This window comes from Artemia sp. Qi Xiang Cuo, chromosome 18, assembly GCF_049724085.1.
Source record: "Artemia sp. Qi Xiang Cuo chromosome 18, ASM4972408v1, whole genome shotgun sequence".
Taxonomy (NCBI): domain Eukaryota; kingdom Metazoa; phylum Arthropoda; class Branchiopoda; order Anostraca; family Artemiidae; genus Artemia; species Artemia sp. Qi Xiang Cuo.
In genome coordinates, this window is record NC_142811.1 from 8,829,226 (window position 1) to 8,841,275 (window position 12,050).

The 12,050-nt window shown below is 34.9% G+C and overlaps 1 protein-coding gene across 3 annotated transcripts in view; it reads right to left on the minus strand.

The window, feature by feature from the left end:
* Cdc23 (cell division cycle protein 23) overlaps nt 1-12,050 on the minus strand; it is a 118,754-nt gene that overhangs the window by 34,474 nt on the left and 72,230 nt on the right. For all 3 annotated transcript variants that reach the window (XM_089104485.1, XM_089104484.1, XM_089104486.1), the window contains exons 4-5: nt 10,039-10,271; nt 1,244-1,421 (exon numbers count right to left, since the gene is read on the minus strand). In XM_089104485.1, coding sequence (XP_088960611.1) covers nt 1,244-1,421; nt 10,039-10,271 — 411 coding nt within the window. The remainder of the gene's footprint in view (nt 1-1,243; nt 1,422-10,038; nt 10,272-12,050) is intronic.

Consider the following 12,050-nt stretch of genomic DNA (forward strand, 5'->3'; position numbering starts at 1 on the left):
CTGAGCGACCCGAGTCTTTAAAACTAAGTGTCTCAGTTCAAGATTCTTTTGGCAGAATAATACAAATTCCCGCATCAAATAAAATACCAAATTTGTAGGAAAAATTCTGCACATAATCTCTAAACCGAGCCCCAGGTCAGCTCCAAAAGTAAAAGTATCGAGCAAAAATGGAAAATTAACGACCTTGAGGTTTTACCTCACATGATTTTTGGAAGAATTGGGTGAAATTTGCAGGAATCCTAGCTGCGAAGCTACTACTTTGTGGCAAGTTCCGGGGAACAAAATAAGAAAAGAAGAGGCTGATACACACCGACCCTTTTGTAGGAGAAGGTTTGGCTGACGAAAAGGCATTTAGGCTTGCAGTTTCTAAGTAGATGATCGAGGGCGAAAGAGGCGATGCAATCGCATCAAGACTTGTTGCAAAAAATAGCTCTTAAAAAAATTAATGAACGTATGTGTTTAAACAACTCAATACAATACATCAACTTAATTCATCCCCAACGGAAGAGCTGAGCTTATAACTATAGGGTTTTAGAAGCATAAGAATTTATACATATTTGTTTTATTATTATATTTTTATATAGGGGTCGACCATCCTGTGCTTTCGCATATATATTTTATATATTTTAATTTCATATTATTATACTATTTATATTATTATATATTTTATTATATTTTAAGCATGAGAATTTAACGCTTCAGCGCGAACTCAGTCAGGATTTTTCTCTCAAACTATATTTATTTTAGATTAGTGGTATTTGATAGCTTCTTGAAATCCAAGATCTGTCGGAATTAAAAGAAGAAATCGAACACTATAAACAGAATCGTACCCAAGAACTAAAAAGAGGAGGCTGAACCTACAGAGACATCTCACAAAAATATTTTTTGTTTATGATGACGATGACGCATTCATTTCCCAAAAAGACACATAAAAGTGTCGTATTGGAGTACAATTAAAAGAGAAAACAAAGAAAAACAATGAAACAAATATAAAAAAGCACAACAGAAACATAAAAAGACCTGAGAACAAAACAACACTACTTCAAAGCAGAAGATAGTGAAAACTATTTTTTTTACTATTGTCTATAACATATTACAATATACTTTGTATATTATAGCGTAATATTGCAATATTTGCATCTCATTTTTCAAGTCCTTAAGTTTTACATTAAAAAAAAAGAAATTAATATTACAAAAAATCAAATATTCGCGCTTTAAAAGAAATATTTTTTAGATAGAATACCTCGCATATTATGATAAGCCATTGCGATTTGAGCAGCAATATATATGCTCTTCGAGAATCCTTCGGCTTTCAAGGAGTCATATATGTCAAGAGCTTCTTCGTTTCGCTGCATTTCCAGCAAACTATGGCCAACAAAAAACTTTTTGATCCAAGAGTCAGGTACAGCCAGGGACATGAGCTGAAATAACAAACAGAACAATTTTTAATGAATCACAGAATAAGTATACATGAACAGTAGCCAAAAGTTTGTTAAAAAAAATGACACAAATCATAGCTGACTGGGAAGTTCCCAGCAAGTCACAGCAATAGTTTCAGTTGCTTTTTAGCATTCAGTTAGATCATAGCATATGTATTGCGCTCAACATTTTTCATTGCACGTGTACAAAGAGGCGGAGTCATGAAGACAGGTTTAGGCTGATTTGTTTCAAAAATCGTTAATGGAGAGTGTAGGAGTTTTCGCTACTGTTCGTAAATATAATTATGTCGTGTTAATGAATGTAAAAAAAAACATAAAATTTACTTTATAAATAAAGGATATTAGGACAACACCTTCACAATTGATGATACCAAAGGGAACATAAACAGTTTCAAAGGGAACATAAACCTTAAGGCAAATCCATTTGTGTGGATGATTCAGGACTATGCCCTGTAAACTAAGAAAAAATGAAATACTTTCAAGGAAGAAATGGCATATTAGAATAAAATTATTGTGTATATTTACACTGGCAACCTCTATGTTTTGTATGATCGTTTATTTTAATTTCTGTTTGTTTTTAGTTCGTTTTAGTTCGTCTTATTTCTTTTCGTCCAAAAATGTGTATTTTATTCACTATTTCGTATTTATTACACAGCTTCCCGTAATTTTATTCCAATATGCCATTTCTTCCTTGAAAGTATTTCGTTTTTTCTTAGTTGACAGAGCATAATCCTGAATCATCTACACAAATGGATTTGGCTTAAGGTTTGCGTTCCCTTTGAAACATGCAATTTTGCGACACACCTACAGGTTTAGCCTGCATTTAAAAGACTAAATACTTATTTTTTTGTTTTCTGTATTTGTATTTGCATCTGTATTTGTTATAAAAAATACATTATCAAATAAAACATGGCATTAAGACAGTGGCAAAGATCATAAAAGATGAAATGAAAACTGTACCTCAAATGAGCAATCTTTTAATTGTTTTGATGTTTACCATCCGTTTTGAGACGTTAATGACAGTCTCAACGCATTAGTCAAGAAAATCAAAGCAAAAAGGGACAAAATAAAAATTGACTATACTCCAAGGATCATACCAGTGTTATAAGCCTTAGCGTAGAAAATCCCTGCAGCTCAATCCCTGTGTACACTGATGTGAAAATTAAAAAAAAAAACAATTCCGGTTATAGTATTTCATTTTTCTTAGTTGACAGAGCATAGTCCTGAGTTTCCCTTTGAAACTGTTATGTTCCCTTTAGTATATGTTTATGTTCCCTTTTTAGGTTTAGGTTTCCTTTTAAACTGTTTATGTTCCCTTTTTAGGTTTATGTTCCCTTTAAAAATGTTTATGTTCCCTTTGGTTTATGTTTATGTTCCCTCTTTAGGTTTAGGTTTCCTTTTAAACTGTTTATGTTCCCTTTGGTTTATGTTTATGTTCCCTTTTTAGGTTTATGTTCCCTTTGAATGCAATTTTGCGACACACCTACAGGTTTAGCGTGCATTTAAAAGACCAAATACTTTTTTTTTGTTATACAAAATACATTATCAAATAAATTTTGACATTAAGACAGTGGGAATACTAATGATATCTACTATATGACGATGAAATAAAGCATACAATATGTTCTGTAAAATATAGGTGCACATATTAAACACAGGGACAGTAACTAAAATGTAGAATGGATAATGTTTCTTCGCTGTATTAACTATGACCTAACAAGGACATGTCAATACACAAGACCAAAACAAAAACTGAAAAATCAGCAGCAACAAACATCCAATGTAGTAACTGTTACTTCAAGGTTAAAACATCTAAATATAAATGAATGTATCTATATATGGACAGCAGTTATATACAGATGGTGCGTCTACAGAACTAAAATTTAGAATATATCTTATAGAATATAGATTTAAATTCAGAGTAGGCTAGAAGGACACTAAAATAATTAGACATATATAAAATCTGGAAATCTTACCCGGTGAAAAACAGTAATAACAAAATAATAACCAGCCATCTCAATTGTTTTAGACAAAGACATAATTCCTTTTGACAGTAATGCACAAATGGGCTATTGAGAAGGAAAAACGTTAAAGAAACAATTCTTAGTTCATAACATGCAAAAAATTGTAGTTGACACATTTTGAGAATGCTTCCACTATACTTTACCACCAGCCCCCTTAATAACCAAATATACAGCCCATATTATATATTTCTCTTATTTTTTTCCGTTTCTTGATTTCGTCAGCGTTGATTCAACTTACGGGTATTAAGTTGAAACAAGAGCTACGCATGGCGAAATGCATGGGAAAAATATAATTTGAAATGCATATTTGCATAAAAGGGGGAGTTGGGTAATTTATAATGGAAGCAGTTTCAAAAATTGCTAACTACTATTTTATTGCATATTATGAAGTAAAAACTGTTTTCTTATTGTATTTCCTTCTCAAGAGACCCAATTGTGAATTAATACCTTTTTTTTCAAAGATAACGATACCAAACTGTTTTATAAATGACCGGGAGATAAATTCTTTTAAAGACCTATACCATTACAAAATCAAGAACAAGAGGATGAAATGATGGAATAAGTTGTTTCTATATTCAAGCGTATCCAGGGGATCACATAAGTCCTATAAAAAGACCGAAATTACACAGCCTGCATCCTATTTTTAAACAGTACATATTCTCCGACACCTTTTGTCAAGAGGTTGTCAGCTGAGTCTCCAAACCACTTTAATGAACAGTGCACACTCTCATCTGCAACCTCCTTTGGTGTAAAAGTGTGTGCGATCTGACTCCGATCCCCTTTGGTCAGCAGTGTATGCGCTCCGTCTCAAACAAACAGTGCATACTGTCTGTCTCTAACCACTTACGGTAAATTGTGCCTTTGCTCAGTCTCCGATCCTCCTTTGATCAACAGTGTAAACAATCCGTCTTTATCCCACTTTGCTCCAGATTACAAACAGCGCCTGTCATAAATAAAAAAGAATCAAGTGTATAATAAACAAATATTCGATGGTTTCTACCAAAGTTGATAAGGTTTATTAGCTACAGATAGATATATAGATAGATAGATTTATTCACGAGAAAGCCCCGTTGGGCCATGGTAACATACACAAAACAAGTAAAAAGATACAGCAGCAAAACGTAAACTGAAAAAACACTATAACTGATTATTTAAGAAAAGCATCACGATACCTCGTACCTATCCGGACGAACTTTCCAATACTGTTTATATTTAAGTGACATCTACTTTTCAAAGTTTCCAAAATCCAGTCTCTCTCCCCAACCTCCCTACTAAATATTTCCAAGCGCAACTCCCTACATTCTCATAAATAAATTATGCAAAGACTTATCCATCTCTCCACGCGGAGGACAACTGTAAGAACCCTCCCTGAATCTAGCCCTTCCTAAATATTTGCCACATTGTTCAAGAGGCATGGGATTCTCCCTTACATATATTACCCATTTCAAATCTTCCGGACCCAACCCTATTTTTAGATAAATTTCTTCGCCCCAGTTCTCCTTGACTTCCACATATAGCCCCAGGGACGGCCAGGTGGCCTTCTCAGCTTGCCAAAAATGAACTTCCTGAGACTCTAACCTAGATACAGGCCCTACGTACGATTTCAATCTGAAGACTACGATGACAGCACAGTAATTGTGTCATACATTATGTGAATATACCATAAATATATTTTGCGATATACCACAAATATATAATAAAAGTTCATAATCAAAATAAATTAATTAGATTTTTCACAAATAGTGTTTGGTTTTCACAAAAATTGACATTTAAAAATTCACAAAGTTGGTGATTACAAATCTGAGGCTAACAGCGCAATGTTGAAGTCCAAAGCCAAACTAATTAAGCACATAATTCACACATCACAGCAGCTGAGCTTTATCAAAGCTACATAGTTCGTAGTCCAGTAGTTCCAGCTACATAGTTTGTAGTCTAGTAGTTCCAGCTACATAGTTCGTAGTCCAGTAGTTCCAGCTACATAGTTTGTAGTCCAGTACTTCCAGCTACATAGTTCATAGTCCAGAAGTTCCAGTTACATAGTCCAGCTACATAGTTCGTAGTCCAGTAGTTCCAGCTACATAGTCCAGCTACATAGTTTGGAGTCCAGTAGTTACAGCTACATAGTCCAGCTACATTGTTCGTGGTCCAGTAGTTTCAGCTACATAGTCCAGCTACATAGTTCGTAGTCCAGTAGTTCTAGCTACATAGTTCGTAGTCCAGTAGTTCCAGCTACATATTTCGTAGTCCAGCAGCTCCAGCTACATAGTTCGTCGTCCAGTAGTTCCAACTACACAGTCCAGCTACATAGCTCGTAGTCGAGCAGTTCCGCCTATAGTTCGTAATCCAGTAGTTCCAGCTACATAGTCCAGCTACATAGTTCGTAGTCCAGTAGTACCAGCTACAAAATCCAGCTACATAGTTCGTAGTCTAGTAGTTCCAGCTACATATCTCGTAGTCGAGTAGTTCCACCTATAGTTCGTAGTCCAGTAGTTCCAGCTAAATAATCCGGCTACATTATTCGTAGTCCAGTAGTTCCAGCAACATAGTTCGTAGTCCAGTACTTCCAGCTACATAGTTCGTAGTCCAGTAGTTCCAGCTACATAGTTCAGTTACATAGTTCGTAGTCCAGTAGTTCCAAGCCTATGAAAGCTCAAGAATGGCACCATCAAGTCTGGTAAATTTATTAGAGTGGAAACTGGCACTATTATCGAAAAGGGAAATCAACTGGGTCACGTAGTAACTTGGGACTTTGTTTGACCTAAAACTACTGGATACGTATCTTTTAAAGTAATTAATTAAAAAAAACTTTTTTCCGCAAAATTAGTTTTTCAAAGAAAAGTAAAGAACTCCATTAAACCAAAAATGAGCAAAAAAGAAATCAAATAATCTACCAAGCATGAAACTACCACAAATCAGCATCGATAAATAAATGGAACCCAAAACGAACAGAAATTACAGTAAATAACCGAGTCAAACTCAAAACGAGCAGAAATTAACATGAGTAGGGCTCAAAACCCCTATGCCTTCCCAAGGCCAGAACATAATTTGCACTTTACTGAAAAAAATATAAATATTTTTACTTTTATAACTTTAATAAATCATATAAATTAACATTTTGATTACTAAATATCAGTATACGTATATTAAACTGATAATGCACATTCATTTGTATTCATATATCTAATTTCCAAACGAATGAGCCCTTTTTGAAGTTTCTACAACATCACTATCTATAAAAACCTTAAATGCCCCCAGGGCATAACTTACAACCCTTGTCCCGAGTGCTCTGAGGGCGCTATCGTCCTCAAAGACCTAATTTCCAAAACTTATAACTATGTTGAACAAAATGGCTATCTAAAATTTTTTATTGGATGTGTTGGGAAAAAGGTGGGCGTGAGAGAGGGGTTAGTTGCCTACCAATCACTTTCTAGAATTAAAAATGGCACTAGCTCTTTGAATTTCCAATCGAATGAGCCCTTTTTCAAATTTCTACGACAAAACTTTCAATAAAAACCTTATATGTCCCCAGGGCATAACTTACAACCCTTAACCTGAGTGCCGTGGGGGGAGTGGCATCCTCAATAATATAATTTCCGGACCTTTCAACTACTTTGAACAAAATGGGCATCTCAAAATTTTGATTGGATGTGTTTGGATAAATGGTGGGCGAGGAAGGAGTGTTAGTTGCCTTCCAATCACTTTCGACTTAAGGCACTAGCCATTTCAATTGCCCATCAAATGAGCCATTTTTGAAGTTTCTACGACAACACTTTTTATAAAAACCTTATATGCCCCCGGTGCATAACTTGCAACCCTTGCCCTTAGGAATGTGGGGGGGGGGTTCATCCTCAAAGACCTAATTTCCAGAACTTTAAACTATGTTGAACAAAATGGCTATCTAAAAATTTTGTTTGGATGTGTTTGGGGAAAGGGTGGGCGTGAGAATGGGGTTAGATGCCCTCCAATCACTTTCGACTATTAAAAGGGCACTAGCCCTTTGAATTTCCAATTGAATTAGCCTTTTCTGAAGTTTCTACTACAACGTATTCTATAAAAAACAATATATGCCCCCAAGGCATAACTTACAACTCTTGCCCTGAGAGCTGTGAGGGAGATGACATCCTCAAAGACATGATTTCCGGACCTTTCAACTATGTTGAACAAAATGGTTATCTTAAAAATTTTGATTGGATGTGTTTGGGGAAATGATGGGCGTGGAAGTGGTGTTCAATAAAAATCTTATATGCCCCAAGGGCATAACTTACAACCCTTAACCTGAGGGCTGTGGGGGAGTATCATCCTCAAAGATATAATTTGCGGACCTTTGAAGTGCTTTGAACAAAATGGCTATCTCAAAATTTCGATTGGATGTGTTTGGATAAATGGTGGGTGTGGAAGGGGTGTTAGTTGCCCTTCAATCACTATTGACTATTAAAAAGGGCACTAGCCCTTTGAATTTCCAATCGAATGAACCTTTTTGGAAGTTTCTACGACAACGGCTTCTATTTATATGTCCCCAAGGCATAACTTACAACCCTTGCCCTGAGGGCTGTGGTGGAGTTTCCTCCTCAAAAACATAATTTTAAAATTCTCGAAATCAACTACGTTGAACAAAATGGCTATCTCAAACTTTTGATTGGATCTGTTTGGGGAAATGGTGGGCGTGGAAGGGGTGTTAGTTGCCTTCCTATCACTTCCGACTATTAAAAAAGGCACTAGCCATTCCAATTTCCAATCGAATGCGCCCTTTTCGAATTTTCTACGACAACTCCTTCAATACGAAGTGCCCTGGTATGAAAAAAAAATATTACATTGTGCCAACATCGTTCTTTACTAAGGTAGCGCTATTGCACTGCCTATGATTCTAAAATGCAGAAGAGGGTTAAGAAAGCAAAATATGTCTTCAGTAGGCCTATCAACTTAAAGCGAAATAACTTACTTAAACTGCTAAGATTTTCACAAGCTTGTCAAGGCATAATTTATGCAGACTGATTTTTGACTAAAAGTTCTTGAAAATAAAAAAATGCTGACTAATTATCACTTACAGAGATATTGCAGTTTTAATCCAATTGCAATTGTAGATTAATAATATGAAATATTCAAAGTTCTGAATTTTTTTTTTAATGAAGTCACCAGACGCTACGCCAAAAGTGGCACTAATAGTTTGTGCCATGTCCCCCCCCCCCTCTTTACATACCGTTAATTAACATTATTTGTGAATACTAGTTCCAACAAATGTCAGCTAAAGGGCCAAAATCATATATCTCTGACATAAGGCCACAATTTTGTCCACGTCTTGATTGGAAAATTTCCAAGCTTTAGGAACAGCTAAGGGTATCAAGTTGAAACTTTCCGTATATTGAGCAGGATTCTGAAGAGTGATGGGAGGGAAACCAGCCCCTTTGCCATCTTTAGATGCCCCTTCCTCTAAATACTGATTGAAACTATGAAACTGATCTGGCTTTGATTAGGTAAATTTATGCTTTTCCTCAATCACTCTTCAGAATCTTCCAAAAAACGCCAAAATTTGATTTCGACCATTTGTTTGCTTTTTTTTAACTTGACAACTAGCTTTTTTTTTTACTTGACACCTAGATTTCCCTAAATGCTAGTTTGAAATGATATTCTTCATGGACTGTTAGAAAAAAATTTAATCTTCAAATTGTTGGTAGTATTTGAATTACTATCAAATATTTTTTTTCTTTAGCCAAAGAGTTAAAAAGAAATGCCTAATAAATATTATTATAATTAGTACGTAAAACAAGTATGTCAACCGAAAAAACGAACAGAAACTAAATTAAGAAATGGTTTTCAGAGAAACTTCTGAAGAAAATGGAAAAAATAAACAATATTAAAACCTAAAATATGCAGAAACAGTCACATAATATGTCAGTGAAACAGAATAAATCATGAAAAATAGACAAAGTCTACAACGAACTGAAAGTAAAAGTGATACTAAAGCCAAACTTAAGACGAATAGAAATTATCATAATGTCAGCCCAAGAAGAATTGGGTCGCTATGTTTCTCAAACCCCTTAAAGGAGAGAATACTATTTGCACTTTAATTACAACTAAATAGATTGGTTCAAAACGGCCCATTGACGTTTTTAAAATTTAATTAAACTATCAAATGTTCTCCATTTGTGAACTGAAAGGAATTCAATTAAAAGAGTGAAAAAAATAGTGACCAAAAGCCCTTTTGAAATTATAAAACTAAATTATTCGTTTTAAGACTTTTCTTTCTCTCAGGAAACTTGATACTTTTTTTTCTGAATCATTACACAAAAAAAAAAAAAAAATCGGGAAAAACTGAAATCAACAATAATTTGTTCCCAAGTAGTATCTACCAATACCCAATTTTGGCATCTTTTTCCAAATTCATCATACAGATAGGAAACACTGCATTCTAACCTTCCATCATTTCTCATTACAAGATTGACCAAAATGTTAAGGGTGAATCACAAAATTTACGCTTGAATGTTGGGCATTGTTAACTCAACTAATCGAAAAGAGGATACGCAGTAACCGTACACAAGATTGAGTTTAATGTAACCCGAGCATAAATGATACTTCACCTCTGTTCTTGACTTTATAAGTCCAGCTAATTCCAACCATGCTCCCCAGTGAATGGGTTCAAGACTTATAGCTTCCAGTAATATATTATATGCTTCGTCTAGAATTCTAAGTTTCTTCAAAACAATTCCATATAAATACAGGCTCCAGGCATCTAAAGACATTTTATTGTATGCAACACTTAATTCTTGCTTTAATTCAGTCAAGTGTTGAAGGTTCATGTTCTCTGTTGTCACTGCCAAAGAGAATACAAAATTAATGGGGGACTTAAGATCATATACCTAGTGATCAGGACTTCAGGAGTAAGAGTATTTTCTCCACAGAGCTGTATCCATGATTTTTTGGGGGGAGACAGGGGTAAAAAAAACATGAAAAAATGCACCAAAAAAATTTGTTTATGCTCATTTTTGTTACCTTTTTACGAGCTAGACAAACATTTCAGGGGGGGGAGGGGTTAAACCCCCTAACTCCCCCCTGGATACGGCCTTGATTCTCCATGAACAAGGGGTTCAGAAATCCTAAAAGATTAATTTTATATTAAAATTTTGTAACTATTCGAAGAGGGTTCTTTCGGACCAATCTCAGGAAGGGGTGTCCTAGCTAAATATGACAAGAAACGGTAAAACAATTAAACGACACATTCGTCCATTGATTTTGAATTCAGATCACTCTCAACAAATGATTCATTTACTCCGATACCCATCAATATCAGAAACAAAGAAATTATTCTTTTGTAACGCTAGCTAGACGGGAACAAAAGCTAGACGGGATAATAGTAAAATGTTGTATTGGTATGTTAAAAAATTGAGAGGGAGTAGTCAATCTGGAGTTGTCCCAGTTAAAGATAGGAACGGGCCACAAATAATGATAAGGAAAGAGGTAAAGAGAAACGGGCAGATCATTTGGAGAATATGCTAAACCGGATATTTACAGGAAAAGATATAGAGAAAAAATAAAAAAGTTTGTAATACGTTGGATGTGAAGGAAGATTTATTTTATGAGGAAGAATTAATGAAAGTGCTAAAAGGATTAAAAAATAGTAAGGCTTAAGGTGCTGATGTTGAGGTAAATGAGTTTCTTCAAAATGGGGTAATGGGGTCAGAAGCAACTTATTGAAGATTATGAATATTATTTTGGAAAAAGGGGAAGCACCTAATGATTTTAGAAAATCCTAAACCCTGTAAAAGAAAGGTGATAAGAGTGAGTGTCGTAATCATGGAGTCATTAAACTAGTTTCTGTAGGTAGAAAATTACTTAGTATAATGATACTTGTTATGACATAGAGATGCTGTAAGCAAAGTTTAAAGAGAATAACTGTGCGATTTTAGGAAGGGTAGACGATGTGTCAACCAAATTTTTAATTATTGGTTAATAATTAAAAAGTGCCTTAACCATCAAACACCTTTACTTCTTAGTTTTATAGATTATGAGTAAGCGTTTCATTCAACTGACAGAAGAGTTTTTGCGAAGGGGTTATCCTTGTATGATATACCAGACAAATACATTAAAGCAATTAGTGTTATGTACGAGAATAACACTGCTGCGGTTAAAGTAGGAAATGAAGTTAGTGGCTGGTTTCGTATTAAATGAGAACTCTTTGAACGTAGAGTTGGGTTGTCATATACTTCTTTTGTAACGAATAAGTTACGCTTCAACCGCCGTCTTCTTTCGATACTTTCCAACTCTGTCACTCTACCAAATCATCTGTATATATCACCATTTTTGAAAATGGTCACAAATCTGACAAATCAAAAATTCGTTCAGTCTTCTTCCGATTCGCAAAATATCTTTTACGGTTTACCCCCTTGGACCCGCAACTCATATCTAGTTAGAAAATTCAGCATTACTGACCCCATTATAGCTATGGAAAAGCAAATTCGTTCTTATTATCCCTGTTTAACTAAGTTGCACCATCCTGGGTCGTCAGTACTGGCCCAGTAGTTACGATGTATTTGTTGTGTTTTTTTTAAGTGTTTGTTTTCGCGCTTAGGTTAATTGTTGCAATTTTAAACTA